We start from the raw sequence: 23674 nt of genomic DNA, 5'->3' as shown, positions 1-23674 counted from the left end.
TTCAACAATCCAAGCCTCAGTCTTTCCACGTAACTGCTGTATCCCAACTGTACAAGTAATAAGCAACGCTATCCTGTATTAGACACGCTAAAGCCAGGCTTATTTATTCTTAAAATAAAAACAGCAGTAAAGTTGAAGGTTTTGCTCTATTAAAAGACTCAGAAAATAAACATTTCCAGCAAATATCATATGTAAAGGGCTCTCCTTTAAGGCCACTCTATCTGGGTTTGCGCCTGGAAGAGCGTCTGCACCCAGCAGAGGTGAGACCGGCTGTCTCACCTTTGGCGAGGGAGGAAGGCTCTGCTGCTGCCTCCTGGCCTGGTTCTGCTGCCTCCTTCTGTCCTAAGCCTCCTCCACTCCCTGGATCCTGGTGGTCGTCTGTGCCCGCCCTCTGCCTGGCTGTGTTGGCTTCTTCCTCAGGTCCCAGTGACTCCCCTGTGGTGTGGCTCTCCTCAGAGAACAGGCAGTCGGCACTAGTGGCAGTGGACTTGTTCTCTTCCTGTAGACTTTCTTCTTCTACAACCATGATACCACACACATCGTCAGTCACACTGGCCAGGCTCTTGCCCTCTGGCCTAGAGGTGGCCAGCTCACCCTTACCCTCCAGAGACCTTGAAGTTTGTTCTTGCAGGGCTGACAGCTCTGTGCCCTCCTTATCTATCCCATGATCATCATTCATCTTCTTGCTGGTATGTGCTGTTGTAGCAAGAGGCTGTTTTGGATCATCCAGCAATTGGGAGCTGGAGCCCTGGGAATGCAAAGGAGCCTCGGGGTAGGCAGTTGTGGCACGATGCCTTGCTGCCTTGTATCTCTGCAAATACAAACAAACCAACGTGAGAGAGAAGCCCAGCTCAGCTCCTGTCACTGCAGCAAAGCAGCAGCTGGTCCAGGAACACCTGTACAAAAACAGTGGTGAGTGGCAGGGGCACAAGTGATCTCAGCAGCTCCTGGCCTGGCTGCTGTGGCTCTCAACAGAGAAAGGTCAGCTCCTGTGAGGAAAAGTTATATTAAAAACTGAAGTCCCTCTCGCATTACTTAATGCTGAGCGAGTGCATGGCAGACTTGTGGTTCCTGAGACAGAAATCATGATCTGGCAACTATTAATGTCAGTCAGACTCAGGACTCTGTAGATGTAACAGTGCAAGTGACAGCTCCTGCTTCAGCTAATGCCAGGACACATACCCTGGGCATGTGAGGCTCTGCACAGCCCTCATCTACTGGTGTGATTTAATGTTTATCAGCCAAAGCAAGGCTTAAGCTGAAAGCTTTCTACTTATTCATTCCGTTGATAAAATCTGCACGGTCAGTGGAACTGTTGACAGGAAGGCTACGGTATCATATCCATTCTATCTTGTTACAAGTCACTGGGGTTTTCCACAGAGTAAAGGTAGGCACATCATCAGTAAAACGACTCATTTGCACTCACTATCATGATGAACCAGTAGAGGTCTGTAAAGAGATTAAAATGGCTACTACGCATGTTCTAGACTGGATTTTGGGAAAACAGCTCACTGTAGCTAGCTAACACATAGCAGGAACCCAGTCTTCAATGCCCAGAGAGATTGTGACCTAAAGGAATAAACTGAAGTTCACTCTTTCCCACAGCAGTTCCCTTCATAATCAAGTCCCTTTCAGCTGCCTGCTAAAGGGTTCTGTGAACTGGCACTAGCATTACACCTGACAATTTAAGGAAACAATTTCAAACACAATGCCTTTCACCAGTCTGCAATGTGGAATTACAGCACATCTGACAGGCAGTTTTACATTGTAATTCAGTTTATCACTGCAGGCTTGTTCTTCCTCTCCTCAAATCATGGGATATGAACAATATCATATCACACTGGAATTGGATCAGTCGAGTCATACTGTACCCAAACCTAAGCAGGTGCAGGCATGCAAACTGGTGTCCAGAGTGATGTTGTAAATTGTCTTAACAGCACACAATTCTCTGCTTTGAAAACCTCTGCTGAGCTACTCTGCTGAGAATATCCCAGCAACTGGCAGTGATTTAACTCAGACTGTGACAACCTCAAGGCACCCAGGCAGGCAAGAATAATAGTTATCTGCCTGCAAACATGTAAGTCTGGACTCTTCTCATGAACTCCCCAGGTCATTCTGGCATGCATTTGAAGAGCATCTGATTTCAGCTCTAAGTGGGCCAAAAGAGTGACCTAAGTGGCTGGTGCAGTTTCACTCTATGCTGATCTAAAACAAGCCAGGAAAACGGCAAGTCCAATTCCTTCATTCCTGAAATGACTAGCTGCAGGAGTGGGAGAGGATGAGCAACCATGAAGGAACAGCTGTGGTCTCCTCCCATTCCAAATCCACTGCTCTGAGTGCTGGCAGAATTCTAAAGCACTCCACCCCTTCCTGAAGGCAGTGACTGGGAATAGTTTCTTCTGTCTGAAGACTAGAAGAAAACCATGAAGTTTTGGGGGGGTTAGGGTGTATGTATGTGTGTTTGGGTTTTTTTTTTTTAAACACTATTTAAAAAGGTGGTAGGGAAGCACAGCAGTTTCTGGGAGTACATTGTGGGTGCAGCCAGAGGACCAAGTCGATGTGGGAGCCTCGCTCCTTGCCAAGGACAGGGAATAGAGCTCTCCCATACAGGAGGGCCCAGGCAGTGGTCACGGGATAGGGCAGAAACAGTGCAAGTCCTGTGTACCCTCCACAAGCACTAATCCAGGCCCCTTACCCCCTGGCAAGTCAACAAGGACAGAACAATGGAGGCAGATTCCAGGCCAGCCCAGTAGGAAAAGCTTTAGATACGAAAGCAGCAAGGGGCAATACGGCTTCTTTATGTGGAGCCAGAAAAGCAAAGGAACAGCATCAGTTTGCAGAGCTTTGTGCTAAGGAGTTTCTAGGAAAGGGCAGCAGACAGAGAGAGACAGACAGATAGACAGACAGACTTCCTCTTGCAGGCTGACCCTGGGGACAAATGGACTCTCACCAGCTTCTAGATTCTATCACATAAAGAGTCTGTAATGTTAAATTTTCAGATCTCTAAGGTATCTGATTTTACCAGGCCTCTTCCTGGATGAATCACACCCACGCTTTTGGCTAAAGGAGCTGTTCTTGCAGTATCACACCTGGAGATGCGTATGCACCAGCTTTCTTTACAAGGAACAGCCTCTCTCTCCTGCTCAATCCCACCTTGACCAACCTTGTAATCTAACAGAGAAGAGGCCTAGACTAAATGACAGACTCCACAGGTTCAGCAAACAGAGCGGACACTCTGAGGAAGATTCCCAGCCAGAAACAGGCAAAAAGATGACAGCAGCAGTAGCTGGGAAGCAGGACTTAACTGGTTTTAGATCTACAAGGGCCAAGGGAGACAAAGACAGAGCACACCAGGAGAAAGCTACAGCATAATGGACACCAAGGATGATGGAAATGAGCTGGAGACAAGACAGCTAACGTGGTGGATTCACTGGAGAGACACGCACGGGGGAAACAAATGCCAGGCCATGCAATCGCCAAAGGGTCTAACCTGAAAGTTCTCAAAATGCATCAGGGACTTGCAGTGTGCGAGCCGGGCAGCGGAGTCGCTATGGTAGAATTTGTGACACAGCCTGCAGAGGTAACCTGCGACGGGGACCAGAAAATCCAGGCCTGCGAAACGGGAGGGGAAGGGAAATCACAGATCACATTGAATGGAACTCAAATAATGAAAGCATGTTAAAAGAGAAGGGGGATGGGAATAAAGAAGGAGAGGTGGAAAGCTTTGCTTCTGTTAATCAGGGATTTGCAAGATGACTTGCTGAATATCTCGTCTTACCATGGAATGGCTGTGGTTGATATTCAGAGAGAAATCTGGCTGCCAGAGCAAAGAAACTACACAGAGCGTTAAGGGGGGAAAAGGGAGAAAAGAATACAATGGAAAACTACAGAGAACATGTGATCTAATGTAATGGGATCAAACCAAGCAGAAGACAGCAGGCGCGCAAGAGGAACACGCAGAGAACATTCACAGCATGAATCATTATTCCATCTGCCACACGATAGTGGAAGGTTACAGCGATATGGAAGATTCGTGTAAACAGAGCTCTCCTTGGGCACAAAACAGCCTCTGCAGAGCTGCCCTCCTCAAACACGAGTGGCCATTAGGGGTTTGAAGTCAGTCGCTTACAGGGTGGGGACCAGACACAGCCATCTGGAGGAACCGCTGCCCACCAGGCCAGCACACGGCTGAGGAACTGCTCAGTACAGCGTGGGGGTTCTGAAGCAGAGGAAACATGCACACTTTGGGTCTAGCAGAGAGTTTGATACTGTCAGTGATGCTCAGTATCTCTCTGCAAGCTGCATTTCTGTTGGAAAGCATTCCAATCAATATGCTTTCCGACTCCATCTTTCCAGAGCATCCCTCATTTGCTCCCTACTTTCTTCAGTACTCCTGCCCTGCTTGTTCCATGTCCTACCTTAGAAATATATCTGGCTCTCATCCTTCTTCAAAGCAAAAGGCAGTTGACAAACATCAATCACATCCTCATGTTTTATCACACAGTAATAAAGAAACATCCTGCTTTCAGGAGAGGTTCTTCTCCAGGCAGCAGTGAACTGCACCAGTCCAATGCAGATGCTGGAGCACTGTGGCCCAAGAAGTCATTGTAACAGTAGGTAGAGACCATCCTCTCCTACAGATACGGCATGTGGCCAGAGAAGGCTCTGTGGCCCTTTGTGCTTAACTCTGCTTGCTTACCATAAGCTGTGTCTGGACAATACTTCTCACTTCCTTCGTAATCCTCCAAAGACACTTCCTTCAGCCCAGTCTGGAAACCGAAAGAACATTAGTGCCTACTGTATCTATGGCAATTGTCAGGCTCTTGCATTTTTCTGGTAAACTTGAAAGCAAAACAGGATTCATATACCAGAGACAGAGTTGCACAGCCTCTGATCAGGGGCAGAAGCAAATCCCAATGTCAGCAGACCACTTCATTACAAGGCTTAAAATCATCCTTTGCACTCCAAGCCTGAAGGAGCTTAGCCATGTACCTCCTTCTTGGTAATTGCTCTCTACTGGGAATGTATTTGTCAAGATAAACCTCTACACACTTGCTATCAGACCCAGCTACTGCTGGGCTGTTCAAAGAGACTATGTCAATACTATGTCAATACTATGTTTTTTCCTCCTCAACAAGGTTAATGTCTGAAGACAGCAGAAGCTGTACAGCCCAGCAGAAACACCTTCATGTATCCCACACATAGTGCCTGATTCTCTTCTGCATCACCCTGTGCTCTGGAAGAACCCTAGAGTCCCACCCTACTGCAGTGCAAGGTTGAGCAGACTCTTGAAAGCTCAGCCAGCCAAGACCAACTAAGTCATAGGATCCCACAGCAGATTCCCAGATAGGTCATTCCTTCTTCTGTTGCACAGCATACCTGCTTGGCAGAAGAATCCTCATTCTCCATCAGCACTACATCATGGTCTTCCTCCTCACCAGCTCCTCCCTCCTCCTCCTCCTCTTCCTCATCATCATCTTCAAAACAGCCAACAGCATCCACAGTGATCAACTCTTCTGAATCTTCTGGGCTCCCCAGCTCCTTCTCTCCTAGCCTAACCTGTAAGGTAGGGAAAAGAAAGATCAGATCAACTTTGCACTTGCCGTTTAACCAAGGAAGAGCACAGACTCAGGACAGATTGTATGTGATGAGACGAAGGGACTGCAAGAGAGGCATAAAGCTCTCTTACTTCTAGACACATCCAACACTTTCTCCCTTTTTCACTCAACTTCTTTCAGTGCTAAGAACTGAAGTTCAGCAAAAGATGAAAATTAAAACAGGGTTGGAAGAACTGCACATTTTCCTTTCAGCCCCACAGTAGTCAGGAAAGCAGAAAGTTATTCTGCTCTACAGTGTAGCTGCCTCCAGACCTGCACAGCTCTCCATGCAGGCAGTATTACCTCTTTGGCTTTCTGTTTGTGCTCAGGGGACTTCATATGCTCCACAAACTTGCGGGGGGTCTTGAAGTGGCGGCTGCAGACAGTGCAGAAAGGACGAAGCGAGCGTTTGGCCAGCTAAGGAAAGAGGGACAATTCTGTAAGTCACCAGAGGCACTGCTTTGGAGGAATGCAGATGAATCTTGAAACAAAGTCAGCCCCGCATCCTGGGAGACCATACAGAAAATAAGTCTTTTCAGCAGAAAGTGCTCCCTAACTCTTATCCACCAAAAAGATCAAAAACATGCAGAGCAAAATAAGTGTGTCTTAAAATAGGTGTTCTGTCACTTCTTCCCTAAAAGTCAATAAATATGCTGGCCTGCCTGAAGTTTAGCTTAAAGAGGCTGCCCACCAGCTCCTCCATTCAATTCATTGGGTGTGTATGATAAGCCACATTTCTTAAGAAAAGTCAAGAATTACAGACTAGAGGTGCCTCAGGCCATACTGACACGTCACAACAGCTGGGAGCTCCAAGAATACCAGAGGCAGGAGCTAACACTGCAGTGCCCTTAGAGAGGGAGTTACTTGCAGAACTGAATGTGCACCCTTCCACTTCAGTCACTTTTCCTTTGCTGTTTGGGGAGCAGGAGATGCTACACACCTCCATTCAATCCCCAGACAAAAGGTCAGTGCAAAATCAAGTCCACGCCATGGCTGTTACCTTGTGCTCCTGGGTCCTGCGATGTTTGATGAGGTCCCCTGTGAAATGCACCTGACACGTGTTACACCAACGCTGCTGGGTCTCTCTGAAGTGACAACAGATAGAGCTGTAAGTCACACCTTTTTCATTCTCCATGGAATACTGCAGGTAGCAATCTGTCCCTGGCATTGTTTTCTTCACAATTCCTATCTTTACAGGCTCAAATTTATTTTCTCTCCTTCTCACCTACTTACAGGTTGCTTTAGCTTGTGCTGTCAGAAATGCACCAGATAAAACAGGTCTCCTACTTAATCTACTGTATTAAAAACTACACAGGTCAAAGTCAACTCTGGTATCCTTTAGCAATATAGAAAGTTGCCTGAAGGAGATTAGGGCCCTTGAAACCAGAGGGGGTTTGTATCTTTCCTTAAAGTGAGAGGCACCCTGGTGCAGTGAAAAATTTTAGAATCCATGTAGGGCCACACTCTCAGACTGAATTTTCTACTGCAGACCAACACTTACCCATCTTTTCCTGCTAGCACCTTCTGCTGTTTCACCATGGGCAATAGTGAAACAAAACAAACATTGCTCATGTGCTGAATCTCCCCAAGTCGCTGCTGGTGCTGAATTCCAGCCATGTGGGATTGGAAATTCTGAAAGAGAGGTAAGGAGAAAAATCCTTTTAAATGTATCCAAAACACAGAAAATAATAGGTATGAGCTATGCTTTCCTTTCTTTTGACTGCTGTTTAACAATGAAATATAAAAGCTTAAGAGCATGGCTGCCTGTGGATCCGCCCACATTCTCTCTCTAGCAGGTTGCTTGCCAGCTCTCAGGAGAGGTTTATTTTATCTGCATACTTGTCATTATGTTCCCTGTTCCTAAAACATGAGCCCTTGCTAACAAGAGATCAGCCATCTAATTCGCATCTCTTGACCGCCTGGATCCCTGTCAGACCTGTGCATTTTTACCTGCTGACTGCAGCAATTGGTCTTGCAGATGTAACAGTAGAATTTAAGGACCGATTCCGGGTTGGGATCAGCTGTGCCCACGTCGCAAGCCCAGTGCCCTGGTTTCAGAGCTGTTGTACTGATAGCTCTGCTCTCACTGCTCTGCTGAATAGTCACTTTCAGTGAACCTCCAGAGCTCAACACCTGTCAAAAATTAAGTTCAGAATAAAAATTACACCTGCTTTTTGTATGTCATCTAAGCTCTTCACTCTTTAGGAAAATGCACTTAAGTGTGAACCCACAGGAGGCTGATCAGGGCTCTCATACACACTCCTCCCAAAGCTGCTAAATGGGCGATCCCTGTGCCATAGCACCAGCCCTATTAACACAGATGGCTGTTTCTGCAGCCTCTGTATGATCCAGTCTCTGGGGACTGGAGCCACAAACAATTGTTGCTAAGGGACACAATCACCTCATGTTTCTCCACAGCAAAACTAAAGCCTACTCAGCACAACACCTGATGGAGTCAGGAACTCAGACATGGGCAGGATGATACATTTGATCACATCAATAAATGTCTCCAATTATGGAAGACTGTCAAGTCTGATTCACACCTGAGGTTAAATCTTTGTCTGCTCACAGCTTTACACAGCCTGAGGTCCTGATTTAACATCCAGCATGGGGGCCACGTATTTAATGCAAAAGACTCTCAGGTTGCATCTTTTAACACCACCTGAATCTTTTTACACTTGCTCTTTAGCAATATGAAAGATGTATTTAGCTATGTCCCTGCACACATAAGAGTTTTAAGTAACTCTTTCAGTTCAGCTTTCCGTCTTTCCAGCTGAATACAAAAATCTTCATGAATGCCCCATCCATAGGCAGCAGTAGGTGAGGAACAGGCCAGCAGAGGTACAAAAGCAGCAAGTCAGAGCAGACTGCGCACTAATTGCAGACATATTATGCCTTATTGCCAGGGACAACAGCTTACAGCAGGAGACAGAGCTCCAGACGTGGGTGCCAGCTGGTTCCCAGTGGCAACGGGCTTCTCCAGGATGGAGGGGGAGGTTGTATGTTCTGCACCACCCCTGCATGGAGCGGTGTCTGCTCACCTCAGGAGCCTTCGGTTCCTCAGAGAATTTCCTCTCTCTGGAGAGATCTTCAGCTGTGTACTCCTGTGCATTGTCTGTACCTAAGAAGGGACAGTCCTTTTAGCAGTCTTAAATCAAAACAGCAATGATAGGAAAAACAGAGCAGCAGGTGAGTGAAGTCAGGAAGCTTTCCTCACAGCATTGTTGGCCATAAGCCAGTTCACAAACCTTTCTCCTTATCCTTAATAATTAAGATGGAAACATTCAATCATTTGCCTTTGGCATGTAACAGATATTAGGGGACATAGTTGGTATTTGGTTCCTAGATTTTATCCTCCTCTCCCCATCCTGTACAACTAGGGGAAGAATATTTCTGTAGACCCATGAGACCTACAGGTTCAGCTCCAGCAAGGAATGCCCTAAAAGTACAGGGTTCAGCAACTCACCATCAGCTTGGACATGGGTGCACGAGACTCCTGCTTTCTTGCTGTCTGTGGCATCCTCTAATGCAGACTCGCCAGTCACACTTCAAGGATATCAAGAAAAGTACCTTAATTGCCATGTTACAGACAAGAGTTTCAAAAGGCACACCAAGGCACAGGCTGGGGTCTAACCTACCACACTCTCCACTAAACTCCCAAACCAACAAGCTACTGGAAGTGGTATTTGACGCAAGAATTTGGCAGAAATTAATAAAATAGAGTGGGTGTTCTAGAATGGATTCAGAAACAGCAAAAATCTGGACAAGAAAGCTGCAACTGATTTTTTGGTTAGCTGCCCTCTCCTGCAAGAAGCCTGAAGGGAATTAAGTTCATACAAGAAATATTCTCAATAAGAGCTCTGAGAGCTCTCTCCTGTCATGACTGGTGAGCTGTAGGGAAATTGCAACACCTGGACAGTGCTCCTGGCTGCTCTGTACATGAGAGAAGAGACCTGTTAGCACTGAAGGAGTTCTCCATGGTGCCTTTACAGGGATTTCACCACAGCTGCCTGTTCTATTCATACCAGTCGTGCTTCATTTCAGAGTCCCTACAGCTCTGCTTGTGGGGGAAGTGAAACTCTACAAGATGCAAATCAAAAGGGCCTTGCTTTTGGTGATCTGCTAAGGAGAAAAGGGCTCCTGAGGGGACTATTAAGAATAAATGTCTGACTTCCAGAGGGAACAAAGCGTTCTCTGCTGTCTCTTTCTACATCCCCCATTTTTCTGTCAGGACTAACTTTCCACCATGACTTGACTGTCTGCTGTGAGGGTGGCTCAAATTTCCACCTGCTGGTGTCCTTCTGCCAAGAGGGAGCAGCACCTTCTGCACAAGCAGGACAGCCGAGAGCGCAGGTACCGCATCCCGTTATCCGAACGCACGCACGCCGCATAATTTATCCGATTGATACGTGATAACGGAACTGGGTTACACAGCTATAAATATGCAGCAGGGTTTGGGCACTGCAAACACGAATTAAACAAGAGTGACTGGCATTAACGTTATTTGTCAGGTGCTGCCAGCAGGCTCAACGCTGACGGTGCCACAGACAGATGGTGCCAGCACTCAGGGTGAGGGTTTGCAGCCTGAACTGCAAACCTAAGGAGCAATCTAAGGGAGCAAAAGCCACCACGAGCATAATTTAAAGAGGAAATGGTATTCTATGGATACTTGTGATGCCATGCTAGAAGTGGGTGTTCAAGGAAGATTTGAAGATGATGAGTGCTTTCTGCACTGGAATGAGGATGTTGTTCCAGGTGTACAGATGGTATATAGGAGCAAAGACAGAAGTGGGAAAACCTGAAATGAAGAAGGAGGCTGGTATTTCTGGCTAAAGGGAAATGGAACAATAAAGCATGAAACACAATTTTATTACATAGATGGGGGGAATGCCCTTCTCATCTGTGAAGGGCAGTATGAGAACAGTAAACTATTTTTTTTTCACAGATCCTTTATGTGTTCATTGGAAGATACTAGAAACACTTCAAAAAAAAGCTAAGGAATAATCTATTCTAGGTAAATACCAGCCATAATATATGCATCAAATCTGGCAGTCCCTAACTGCAGCTTAGGAAAGAATTTTCCTAATAGCTGGCTTGCTGCAGTGAGAGCTGTCATTCCTCAGACTTGATTCTTGTTTTCAGTTCATGTAACAGGACTTTGATTAATACCCTGCTAAATATTAATGTAATTAAAATTAAATTAGCTTTGGCAAACAGATTAACAAAGCATGCACTCAAATGTATTCGACCTAGCTTTAATTCAATTTATTCACTTTCTTGCTAATCAGAGTCCATAACTCACGATGGTCCCTGAGCACACAATATTTACCACCCTTTAATGTTTTACTTTGATGTTTGAATACTACCTTGATAATGTAATCCTGGAATATTCCCCCTAAAGCTATCCATTAATCTGTAATCTACAGATGGGAAACAGCGAGGTGAGGAAACTTGTCCAAAAGCAGGCGGCGAATGCCTGTCAGGGAAGGTAAGAGCACCCAGGAGTCCTGACTCATCGTCGTTAACATATGCTGGAGAATTCTCAAGTCAGTGCCTACAGAAATCTGTGTTCACTCCTTCCTCTTCTCCCTCCACGCCAGCCAAGGGTGACAGTTCTGGGAGAGGAGCAGCCCGGTGCAGATGGCAGCGGGAACTCCGCGAGGTGCCTTCCCACTAGATGGCAATGCAGCCCTGCCTGTCCCTGCCGCACCCTCGGGAGGCCGGGACAGCCGGGATGGGCCTGCCAAGGCCAGCCTGCCGCGCATCCCCGGGGGATAATAGGATTGCCTTTGTCTATTTTTACCCGACAGACAGAGATACTGGCAAGGCAACCTTTGTAGAAGGGATACAGAACTCAACGCTCATGGATACAGGCTTGGATACTAGGGAGTATTGAGTCCCTTTCCTTTATGATTTCTCAAAATAAACTACCCTCTTGTACACCTACTGTACTGAATCTAATATATTCCAAGGCTTGCTTTCCCTGTCTGCTCATTTCACTTTTTTGACATTTAGGGAAGAAACTCAGAGAAATACATCAAAATAGAAAAGAACCTCTATGCTTCTTACAGGGATCCTGGCAGAAGAATACATGAGCAAACTCAGCTTTGTTGCACATCTAGAGGAGCTGCACCTCTCATTTTTCATTGTCATAATTGGATCACCCCTAGCAGAGACCCCACAACACCTGGTATGTCAGCAAGCACCACAAGACTTTCTGAAGCAAGCTGTTCACAAGCATCTGAAACACCTCTTACATGCTAGACATCAGGCCAGTAGAGTATACAGCCCTAATTACCAGAAAATAAAGTTAGACAATAATTCTAAACTCAGTAACTATCTCAATACCCCATTCAATAAATACCTCTTCAGTCTTTTTGCTGCAGGCTCAGTGTTCAACACAGACTCTGCTGGAGTTCTTGGCTCTGCAGGAACACAGAAGGAGAATTCCTTAGCAAAACAGACCATGGCACCTTGAGCGTGTTCCATATCTGAATGGCAAATGTCAATGAGGCTCTGTTAGAGCAAATAATACTAAATACTTGCTTATTCTGAATGTATGAGCTGCTCTGACAAGGTTAGATAATGACCTCAAATATCTGAGCTTTATTGCAATGTCAGTGTATGAGGTGCTGATCAAAAAAAAGAAATCTATGTTCCTATCTACTAAATGGGTCTCAGTCTTGTATCTAAGTGACAAGAGCCATGATCATGGGAACATTAATATAAGCCAAGGTGGCACATCTACCTGACAGCAACCAGTTAATAAGACAGTTTTCACTGCTGCATATTCCCTGGTCACAACCTCATCAAAGCCTGCAATTTTAAATTGTGCACTCTTCAGTCAGAAATGACATTCCCACATCTGTGTTGTATCTGACATCAAGATACTCAGTGCCAGCAGTTTCTGTTTTGACAAGTGGGGCACCAGGACTTTCAACTCATCTTTTTCTTAGCTGATTGTAACTGGTTCTGCTTGATGTGTTTGGCTGTATGAGATGTTGACTTCAGCATGGGTAAGGCAATGTGAAAGCTTTAATTTCAGACCAGTTTTCTTTTTTCCCCCCTACGTGAAACAGAGCTCAGCGTCAAAAGGGACTTCTGAGAGGCATCCATGCAAGGGAGTAGGCTCATTAAAAAAAAAAAAAAAAAATCAGGTAAAAATGGTACATGAAGCACATAGCAGAAGGCTATCACAAGCAGTTTAAGTATTTACAATTAGAGAGAAACATAGCTGATTAAGCCTAAAATCATCTCCAGTTTTTGCTGCAGGACTAGTCAAGAGATGTTTATCATATTTGCAAGCAGTTGTTTCACTACAGGCTCCCCCTTACCTGTGGATGGTGAGGAATTGTTCTGCTCTGACCCTGCTTGCATTCCCTCTGGAATTTCCATTTTGTCATCACCTTGTGTCTGAGATGAAGAACCAGGATCTAGTTCCCGCTTCCTATCAGGAACCCTTTGGAAGTCCTGCAATGGGCAGAGAGTCACTGCCATCTCTTAGTCCTTAACACACACTGCCTAAAGCACCAGAGTTTTACTGTGGGGCAGGAACAGGAATTGCAGTGATAATGGAAAGGAATAGATGGTTCACAATGGACTGCCCCACCTAAGGCAAGCTTACATGGTCAAAGAGAGCAAGGTATTTCAGTTCCACAGGCAGCCAGGACATGTCCCCAGCACTTTAAGCAGCAGCTGTAGGAAATCCAGCTGCTTGCAGAAGGTAGGATCATGCTAGAGGAACTCTGGCAAGTGCATGGGCAGGGCAAAGGATAGTCCAAAATAATTCCCCTTCTTTTCACTCTGGAGGACAGTCCAAGAGTGCGAGTTTACCTTATCCACCACATCTTTCTGACAGAAAGGGATGAAATATGCCAAAGCTAGTCTAAGAGGAGTCAAGTAGCAGTCAACCCAAGAACCATCTCCAGGATACAAAAGAGGTCTTAATTATGGAAAGTGAGAAAGGTTTTCACAAAACAAGAACTGTAGATTTCACAAAATCCACAAGGACAAATATGAGTCTGATCTTAAGTGGGAGAACAGCCCAAAGAGGCAGTAGGAGCAAGTTGTTTGGGAACAATGAACTGCTTTGGAACAGCAAAGCACTTAGCCAGGATTTCTTCTGTTGTAATTACTTTAAAGCTGATATTTCTAAAGCCTCCTTTTATATCCTAGGTTTAAACAGTTCTATAATGGGGAATTCTCTCTCGGGCAAGTAGTGACAAGAAACCTTTGCATCGTAAATGCAAAACCACAAAAGCCTTTGGGATGGAATGATTTCTGCATTTCTGTGTCAGCAGCATAAATGTAAATATGGACCACAAAAGCCTTTGGGATGGAATGATTTCTGTATCAGCAGCACGGCGCTAAACATTATTTTCTTTGTAAGGCTCCCTCCCTTCTCCTTTGCACTCCGCCTACTATAGAGTCAACAACTGCAAGTGTAAAAGGAGCACAGAGCTCCCCAGCACTTGGAAACCACAGTCCCACCTTGCGAAAGGTCCGGTTCTGCCGCTGGAATGGGAGGCTGGGGAAGCCCAGTCGAGGCTTCAAGGAGACCCCAACAGGTGGTGGTCCCAGGAGGGAATGTCTTGTAGCCTGAGGGAAGAACTGCTGCAGTGCTGGCGCTGTCATGTTAAATCCACGCAGGTTTCCTATAAATGCAAACACAGCATTTCACCACCCTGTGCTCTGCAAAGGAGAGAGAAAATCTTCCACCTGCACAAGCAGGTAGAGGGGAAGGGCTCCTCTACACGTGACCCTGTCCTTTACTGGGCACTGCCTAGGTGCTCTGTGCTCTACCCTCTTCAGCACACAGAATGATGTGATGTGATAGCAACCATTACTATGGATCAGGCTATTTAATTATAATTGTCACTCCAGGCAAAGATCATTAGAGCAATTATTTGATCTGAGCACATTAGCACTCGTGTTTGCAACAAACAAGGTCTCATTTAACAAAAACTCTCTGTAAAAAAAGGAAAATTCACCCCACATTTGTGCAGCTGACTGCCCACACCATAGCTTGGAGCTCTTTAAAACAAGCCAGTAACAGCATTTCATTTAAAACAACACCAAACTTAAAAAAAAATAAAATCCCACAGTCCTCTCTGCCACTTAGTTGTCATGCAAGCTCAACATGTCAACCTCAACTCTGACACTTGAGACTCTGCCATTTCCAATTATAATGCTCTGCTTTCTGAACAGTTCAGCATCCACAGACTATTAATCAAGTGTCAAAAATTTCTTCTGAAGACAGTCTTTGTCACCCCCATTTCAGGTGTGAGGGAATGGAGGAGCCCAGATGCCTCAGCTATACCCTCAGAAACCATCCATCATTCAGGGAACCTGAACTTAAATTGCCATTTTTTCTCTCTCACTTGAATTAGTGCATACTCTAGCCTTTTAGCAGCTGTAAAAACAGGGCAGCAAAGTTTGGAAACAGCCACCCAACACCTGAAAAACCAAGGTACACTCTTGAAAGCCTGCAACACAATAGGAAGTACTCCCTATGTTTGTCTTCAAAAGCAATCTAATGTATTATTACTTCCCATATACAATCCCTTACTGTAAAAGGGCATAGCTATATATATATATATAAAATCTAACACAAGAAATCATCTTCTGCTCTTGGTTTGATATGTTTAAAGAACCATACATCTGTTTCAATTTGAAGTATTTATCTTTTCCTATTCCCACTGCTGAAGCCACACACAGCCAATGAATTATTTATGCTGATGCTTCCCAGGGACAGAAATGGCACAGCATCAGATATTCTTACATGAAACCCACACCTCAATGGCCAAAAAATTAATATCACTAAAAAGGGCCACATGGACATTGGCAACCATATTCCATGTTAATTGTGGCTACCTGAGGTAGGTGATTGAGAAAAGTCACAACTCCATGGAGAGGTGAAGAGGAGCAACACTAAGACAAAGTGCATGTCAAGTGTTCATTAACATATCTTATCCTGCTCTATCTAATTAGCCCCAAGCCCTTGGCACATTATTTAAACACAACTCCTCGATAAAAGATTCAGGGAAAAACGTCAGCTGACTGCAAACATATCTAGAAGGAGCATGACTGACTGAAGGCTGGTGTCACAATTTTTCCTGATAACGATATATGTACATCAATCATCAGAGCATGCTTGTCCTTTCTCACTGTCACTTTTCCTTCAACCTGAGAGAGATCTGTGGAGAGCCACTGGAGTCACTAGAGAGCCCTCTCGTTAAGTGGGCAAGAGAGAACAAAAGGAGAGTTAACGACATGCAGAATAAATCTTTTGTCTTCACATCTGGACATGATTCACAGGAAAGGTAGAAATTGCAGGCATTAATCTAGACTAGGCACTTGAAAACTATCCCAGGTACTGATTTTCTATGTTGAAAAGAACTGTCAGGTTAAGACATGAGCAAAAAATAAAAACATATCTTTATTCCTGTTATCTTTACATCAGCAATTCTATCATTAAGGCAGCTTCATGAATTTGTTTTGAAAACACAAAAAGAAAAGGAAAATCCACTTGTGGAAACACAATAATGGAAAGACAGAGATATTGCCCACCATAGAAATTACAGTCATTTCAGGGAATCAAAATTTCACAATACAATTAACACCCAAACCATCTTCTACCTTAATATACTGTATTTGTTTGTACTGCACTAACTTTGGACAAAGAAAAAAATCTACTGCAAACAAGGTTAGTGCATACGTAACAGATAATTAAATAAATGGCCTTAACCTTGTAACCAAGAAAGACAAATAATCAAAATCTCAGTATTCGATCTAAATATATTGACGAAAAAATACTTGCTCCATCAAGCCTAAAAGGGAAGGCATGTACTTAGTATCTAACCTGATACCTCCACGTGCTATTCCCAGTTGTGAACAACCGAAGAACCTCTGTTCTGAGGACTGCAGACTAATTTAAAGAAAAAATGGGAGAAAAAAACCCCAAAAAACCAACAAACAGAACTGCCAAGTACAAGAACTGCACTGGTTCAGCAGGAAATAGCCATGGTATGGTTTCAGTCCAAGAGGATGATTAAATAACTCCAGTAAGTAAGCGTTTCCCATAACGACAGTACCTTGCATCTGCTGCATGAGTAAGGCCCGCTGAAGCATAGGATTGGCACTGAGCAGCGATGGCTGATTTGTTGCCCGTAAGCTCAGCATCTGTTGCTGCTGTGGTGGCGGCAAACCCCTGGAAAAGAAGGCATCAATCATGAGAACCCAATAAAAACTGTATCCTTCCATTCCAAACATAAAACAGAGGGGCAAACAGCTGAAAGGCTGATATACATGCATGAAAAGACACCATGCACTGGCACTGTATCCTCTTTCCTCCACTCTCCTGGAATTTCCAAAGCTGACAGATTGTCTATCAAAGAATTTGAGGTCAGAGACAACTCCTTAGCACCAAGCCCACATAGAGCCTCCCAAGCAGCATAAAAAAAGCCCAGGAGCTGACTGCGGTTCTACAGAATTATGCAGCACCCGTCAGGAGAAATGAGTGATCTAGATCAGCGGCTACATTTAACACGACAACAAAAAAGTTCTAAAAACCAGGGAGTTTTCGCAGTAGCTTAGAGCTCATTTTCCCAAAATCAACACCTCCCACACGGAGCCAGACAGGTCAGAACTGTCAATGGTGCCCCCTAACTGCAAGAACCAGATGGAAAAATAAAGCACGGCCTTCATATTTAAAACACGAGGAGGAAGAAGCAGCAGGGAAGAACTCTCCAGTTCTAAGGAGGGTGGAGCAGACGTGAGAGAAAAGTCTGAGGAAACTGGCAGGCACTTCTTCAGGCGATTGCAAGGTCAGGCCCACCTCTATGCACGCTGCTGACACAGCCGAATCTGTCAGAGCTGAAGAGAGGTACAAACACGGATCGAAATATCCACCCTGACAAAAAAACCCAACCCCTTCAGCAGAATTCACAGCAGCTCATCTTCACATTTGCTGCTCTAGATTGTTCCAGTCTCTGAGCTGAGATATTTATACCACAAAACCCATACTTTTAAAGGTGTAAGATGCAGCCGTGCTATCTAGCAGTCAGCCCCTTACTGGCATTTTAAGTGCAGCTTTTTTTATAGCATAAAACATATAAAAATGGTAAAGAGATTTGCAGGTTCATATTGCTAGTAAAACAGAAAAATTCCCACGCTTACCTCAGTGACAAATGACTTATAAGGATAAAGTAATACAACAATTCCTTAAATAACAAATTAAATTTCTTCCTAAATTCACATCCCATTGCTTTGAATTTGCAAAGAAAAAGGCTTTAAAGATAACAGTAACTGCAAAGAAATGCATTATTTCAGCGAATTTGTGCTGGTTCTACAAGTCTCAGCTCATCGGGGAAAACTGCTCCTATTTAAGTTGTTTCACATCTTGCATTTTTTAGGAAAACCGTGGTTATTTTCTGGCAAATGTTCTTTCTCATTTCACGAACAAAACACAATTTTCTCCATCCCCTCCCTGCCCCACCGTCCTCAGCCACAGCCTTAGCGCTGGTGCCATTGCAGAAATAAGTTCAATCATCGCACCCACACCAGCAGACCCAGCCAGAGAAGGCAAATAAATAAACAGTTTAAGTTCAACAATAAAACAATAAAGTGCTCGTGTCTGCTGAGGGCGGCTCTGCTGAGCGCGGTGTTTCTGCAGGAGAAGGCGTTTTCCCCGAGCCCCGGCTGCCCTGCCCGCCCTGAGGGGCGACGCTCGGCTCGGAGCATCCACCCACCCACCGCTCCTACACGGACTGCCCGGGTCACCCACGGGCTCTCGGGGACTCCAGCCCCGGAAGGCGGACAGGGATCCTCGGAGCGCTGAGGGGACACGGCAAGATCCCACAGGGGCCGCCGCCCTGCCTCCCGCTCCCCCGGCCCCCTCGGTGCCTCCAGGCTCTGCCCCGACCGAGGCCCGCGCCCCCCAACCCCCGCCCGCCTCCCTTTGTCACCTTCCCCACCAGGGGAGGGCAGCCCCGCACCAGCCCCGCCGTGGCGAGGACGGACGGAGCGCACGGAGGCGGAGGAGAGCGGTCCCCCGGGACAGGCCCCGGATCCCCGGCCTCGCGTAGCGGCGCTTACCGGCCTCCCTGCTGCGCCGGAGGGTGATGATGGTGCTGCTGCTGCTGCTGTTGGAGGAGGTGCTGGAGCTGCAGCAGCTGCTGCTGGAACTGCTGCTGGTTGAACATGTCTGGGGAGCCCCGAGCGAGGCGAGCCTGAGACAAAATACGGGAGGGCGAGGGAGGCACCGGCTGCGGGGCTGGCGCGTATCAGCCCAGCAGCCATTGAGCAGAGGAGCCGCCGCCGCTGCCGCCCATTCATTCACTGAGCCGATCCCCCCCTGCCGCCTCCTCCTTCCCCCCGGGGTCATCGCAAGCGGCAGCCTGTGGAAGAGGTTTCCAAACCCCACCTCCCAAAACCCGCTCCCACCCTCCCCTGCCCGCGGCGCCCGCTCCCCGCGGCGGGGCCGCGCCGGGACCCGCAGCCGCTTCCCGTCCCTTCGCCTCCTCGCCCCGCCGACACTCACGGCGCAGCCCGCGGCGATCACCGCTCCCCGCCCGCCGCCTCCATCTTCCCGCCGGGGACAACAAGCACCTGCCCGGCCCCGCTCCCCGGCCCAGCCCAGGCGGGAGGCAGCTCCTTGGGCAGGGCTGTAGGACACGGCCGCCCCCGCGGGGCTGGGGATCACCCCCGGAGCCTCCTCTCAGGTCGCCCCGGCTCGCAGCACCTCCATCCCTCATTCCCCGCGCAGAGGCGGCATTGAGGTCCCCTGTCCCTCGAGAGGGTTGGGAGGGAATGGACACCATCTGCCCAGGGCTGGGCAGGGAATGGAATAAACTGCTGCACAGGAGCAGCAGATGGCATCCAACAGCGTGGGCTTTCTGCTCTTTGTTTTTTTTTTTTTTTTGTAAATAGTCCAGGGGAATCTTTGGTAACCATCTCACCGAGAAGATGGAAAAAACCCAAAGCAGCCTCTGGCCATTTGTTGTGGTCACATCTTGGCAAGCCTATTATGAGAACCTGGAAGAAAATAAACAGAGACTTTTGCAATATTGCTTTATGCTGTAGACTGAGATGACTTCTCTAGCAGGGTCCATCCCCCTTTTTTTTTTTTTTTTTTTTTTGGTTTGTTTATTTGGTTGGTTTGGGTTTTTTTGGCAGGGGGTGGGTTTGCAGCAAAACCTTTCCTGCACGACCTGTTTTCCATAGCAAAATTAATTTTAAGCACTTTCACACAGGCTCTCTGAAAATATACTGTGACTATCATCTCTTCTTATGCTAAACCTCAGAAGGATCAAGATACATTTCTGTTCCTTGCTATTCCAGAGAATCCATCCTGAAATAATTTACTTTCTAGTCTTTTTATCCATGCCAGTAAAGACTACTTGATTCATAAAGTCCTTGGAACTGATTTTTACCTGAAAGCATTGTAAGCTGAACACAGACAGTTACTGGTGATATACAGTTATAATTAATAATTTTAAATGCAGCAGCATATGTTGATTTTTCCTTTGGTCCTTTTTATACCATCCTGATTTTACAATCATCACTTTGGAGATGACCATCCATATTAATCAGTGATGGGCTCTGTTCATGTCCAGAGCCCTTTATGGCTGTCTGCACACAGAGAAAATGTTTTCCTGTTAAGCATGAAAACTTAAATGTCATCCTAGGGAACACACACATGGAGCAAAAAACATGCATGGAGTCTTTTAAAAATCATTTTTAATAGCTCATCCTCTGCTCCTGTGATGATGCTGTTAGAGCAGCCGCTGGCCTGGCTGGTTTGCAGCAGTGGGGGTGAGGGTTAATCCTACAATCCCAGTACATAAATTAGCCAGACCTGGGAAAGGCAGAATTCAGGTTGTATAGATAAATGTAGAGCTGAAATTGATGTCCTCTGTTCTTAATTCTACAACTAAAGCTCTTAGAAGTATTCTTTGTATGCTACCTTTGGAAATCTACAAACCGCCACACTAATGAAACATGCAAGTAACTAAGTTTCTTCACTGTTAGATTTTATGTTCTGACACAGTCTAGAGGCTCCCCTCATACATACAAATCATTAAATAAACAACACTTTTGAATTTATAAATAGTCCACAGGTCTACTGCCTTGAACACAAATCTGGACATGGATTTAGTCCTGTGCCTGCACAACACAAGACAGGACTACGGCCATATGAAGCAAATTAAAACGTGCTGGTCCATCAGCCTACAACCCAAAGACTGATTTCAGACATGCCTTTGTGTCCAAATGTGAACGTCACACCTACCAGAGAGGGTTTAACTGAATGCAGAAGAGAAAGCTCCAGATTCAGGTAATCACACCATTTAGTTTGAAAGTCATACAGAGATATAAGGGAACCGCAGAAAATTGGGTTAGGATCCTTTCCTTCACTACAAGCAGCAAAACAGTGTGTCAGGCTGACAGCTGAAAGGTGCTGTCAGTGCCTAGTGATCATTGGAACACAGACCTTGACCTCCCATCCACTGACACTTGTTTTTTCCTGCAATAATTAAGCAACTCACTACTCAGTGTGCAGTGGCAAATGCAGCTGTTAATGGGAGAATACACAGAACCTTAAAAAGAGCCACAATGCAGACTACAGCATTATCACTCAAAAACAACCCGTGTATCCCCTAGGCTTGGGGGTGCCTGATTGGCAATGGGAGTGATGAAACAGAGTAGGATTTAGAAGTTCAAGGTAAGAGAACGACCCAGAAAGCATCCTGCAATGCAGAGACTACAGTCAGTGGAGTTGTTGGGTCGTGACTATAAGGCAACCTGCACTACACCTCTGTATGATTAGATCAGGGTTATGAAATCTGTTGGCAGATAAGAGGACAGAGCATATGAATGCTTTTTATTCAGGAGCTGGATTGTATTATACAGCCAAGTTTTTGCTGGGCTATATGAATTTTTTCCAGGGACCGGATCAGGCATGCAGATAACCAGAGATTTCTAATTTCCAGCATATGACTGCACTGTGCAGTTTTATGTTTTAATTTTGGCTTTGAAAAAGACTTGGTATGCAACCCTTGGTGAAGCCACATCACTTTTGAAAACCCAAGTTTTCTCAGTGCCTATGACAGCATCAACATACTGCGGTGCCCACAATTTCCTCTGCAATCTGCAAGGATAGTGTGATTACTCATCCATTTCACCAGGATATAACTAGTTCTCACCATAATGTATTTAAGCCTCACAAACTTCTTGGAGAAAAAGCATATGGAGCTTTAAAGTACTTTCTTCTCCTGGGTTGGGGGCCTATCTATTGAAAGAATGGGTCAAGTTTCACTAGACATGCTCTTAACAGCTGATATTAGTTACTGGAATTACACAGTTTTCCATGTCTTTTATCTGGAGGATGACTGGATTCACACAACATTTCAAACCAAAATGATCTGTGAATTAAAGGATGTTTTCCCTCATTCTTTGTAATATAGTTCTAGAAATCTATTCCTGATATTCAGGACAGGCCCACAAGAGGTAAAGATAGTTTTTATATCCATTTTACCACATGGTCAATCAGCTCCTATTAATGATTTTCAGTCTCACAAGGTAAAATACATACCAGGAGCTATTTTATGACATCTCACTAGATGCAGAAAGCACAGAGAACTCAGCTTTGTTGCTCTTAAAATATTAATTCAAACTCACAACCATGTGCAGACCCCATTCTTAATGGAGTATCACATTCAGTTTCTTTCTTTCCTTATGTATACTCTGGCTTCTGGAGAGTCACACTAACAATAATACTGTCCAAGTGTCTTGTACACCAGATTTACCTTCTGTTCCCTATTTTTAGGGGATTTGCACACCAATTCAGCTTAAGCACAGAAGATGAAGAAGCATTTTACTATGTTATTCTACAAATAAAAGCATTCTATGTGAAATCTCAAAAATCAAAGGCTGCTTTTCTTTCAAATAGCTTTTGCAATTAATAGGAGCATTAGAAATCAAATTTTTTTCTCTGAGGAAATGATACCACAAAAGATGGATAATATTTCTATGGTACCATTGGTACTATAGTAGCACTTAAGTACCTATAAAATAGATACTTAAGCATTTTATATCTCTATAGGCAGCTTTAGATAGTTATGGAAATTTAAGAGGCTGATTTTAGTTAATATTTTAACTATTGATCAGCTGTATCATGTAGTATTAGTAAGGACAATGACAATACTAGGCCACTTTCTTTTTGGAACTTTTAACCTCTGCTTTTAAACATTCCATTTAAATTCTTACCTGTCTTTATAACAATTTTTAGGAACTCAAAAGACCAGAACTGTCCACTTCAAGACCCACAGTGAAATATTCTAAACATTCACACTACCTGGAGTCAGCAGAAACAGTTTGCAAGTAACTTAGAGATTCATAAGCTAATTGCATTCCACATTTTTGCCTCTTTTTTCCTCTGAGGACTAGATATGTTATTTTTGCAAGGGCAAAGGAATGAAGGACAGAATCCAGCTCTCAAATGTCTATTTCTAATTATGCTAACTAAACTGGGAGTCCTATTTGCATGAGGCGACAAAATCAGCATACACAACTGTGGTTATGTTGATAGCCATACATAGAAACACACATATGCTTGGCCACATGCATTTTTAGGGGTTCATGTTAAAGTACATTCAGAAATATTTATAGCACCAGAGGGAGGGGGAGGAAATCTTTCATCCCTCTTGTTTTTCTTTGCTCACATCTTCGTTTTTCTACTAAGATTTAAAAAAAAAAAAATAAATTAGATTTTTCCTATTCATTCCAGTTACTGAAAAACCTTTTGTTTTTCTTGCTCTGTCTGCTACATGCTGCTGAGTAAGTCACAGGTAGGAAGTATCACAGAATCAAAAGGTACGTTCGCTGAGAACATCCTTGCAACTCAGTTTGTGGCAGGAGAGAAAATGGAAGGCTCGAGGAGCGATTCCGAGTGCCTGCAGTTCGCTTTTTCATCAACGGGAGGTGCAGGTTTGTAACGCTTCAGAAAACCCAAGCCTCGCTGCCTGGGATGCTCGAGGTCACACTCTCCGGGCTGAGCGGCTGCAGAAGCGTTCAGACTT

The 23674-nt window shown here is 45.1% G+C and overlaps 1 protein-coding gene across 1 annotated transcript; it reads right to left on the bottom strand.

The window, feature by feature from the left end:
• Positions 1–88: 88 nt before the first annotated feature.
• CIZ1 (CDKN1A interacting zinc finger protein 1) lies at positions 89–20039 on the bottom strand. Its single transcript, XM_041475198.1, has 17 exons — positions 20030–20039; positions 19138–19313; positions 18693–18826; positions 16691–16806; positions 14088–14251; positions 12932–13067; positions 11962–12022; positions 9064–9143; positions 8639–8718; positions 7548–7730; positions 7099–7229; positions 6598–6682; positions 5901–6014; positions 5380–5559; positions 4700–4769; positions 3491–3612; positions 89–811 (listed from the first exon to the last, which is right to left on the bottom strand). Exons 1-17 carry the CDS (start codon positions 20037–20039, stop codon positions 218–220), a joined length of 2436 nt encoding a protein of 811 aa, XP_041331132.1. The 3' UTR covers positions 89–217.
• Between the last annotated feature and the right edge of the window lie 3635 nt (positions 20040–23674).

Source organism: Pyrgilauda ruficollis, unplaced genomic scaffold, assembly GCF_017590135.1.
Source record: "Pyrgilauda ruficollis isolate IOZ18807 unplaced genomic scaffold, ASM1759013v1 scaffold34, whole genome shotgun sequence".
Classification (NCBI taxonomy): Eukaryota; Metazoa; Chordata; class Aves; order Passeriformes; family Passeridae; genus Pyrgilauda; species Pyrgilauda ruficollis.
This window is presented reverse-complemented; position numbering and strand designations above follow the sequence as displayed.

What these genes read in the sequence shown, in the direction of transcription:
- CIZ1 (XM_041475198.1), bottom strand. An exon ending in CCGGCGCAGCAGGGAGGCCG is followed by an intron (nt 16,807 to 18,692) that starts GTAAGCGCCGCT and finishes CTTCTTTTCCAG; the next exon opens with GGGTTTGCCGCCACCACAGC. An exon ending in AGAACCGGACCTTTCGCAAG is followed by an intron (nt 13,068 to 14,087) that starts GTGGGACTGTGG and finishes TGCCCATTGCAG; the next exon opens with GACTTCCAAAGGGTTCCTGA.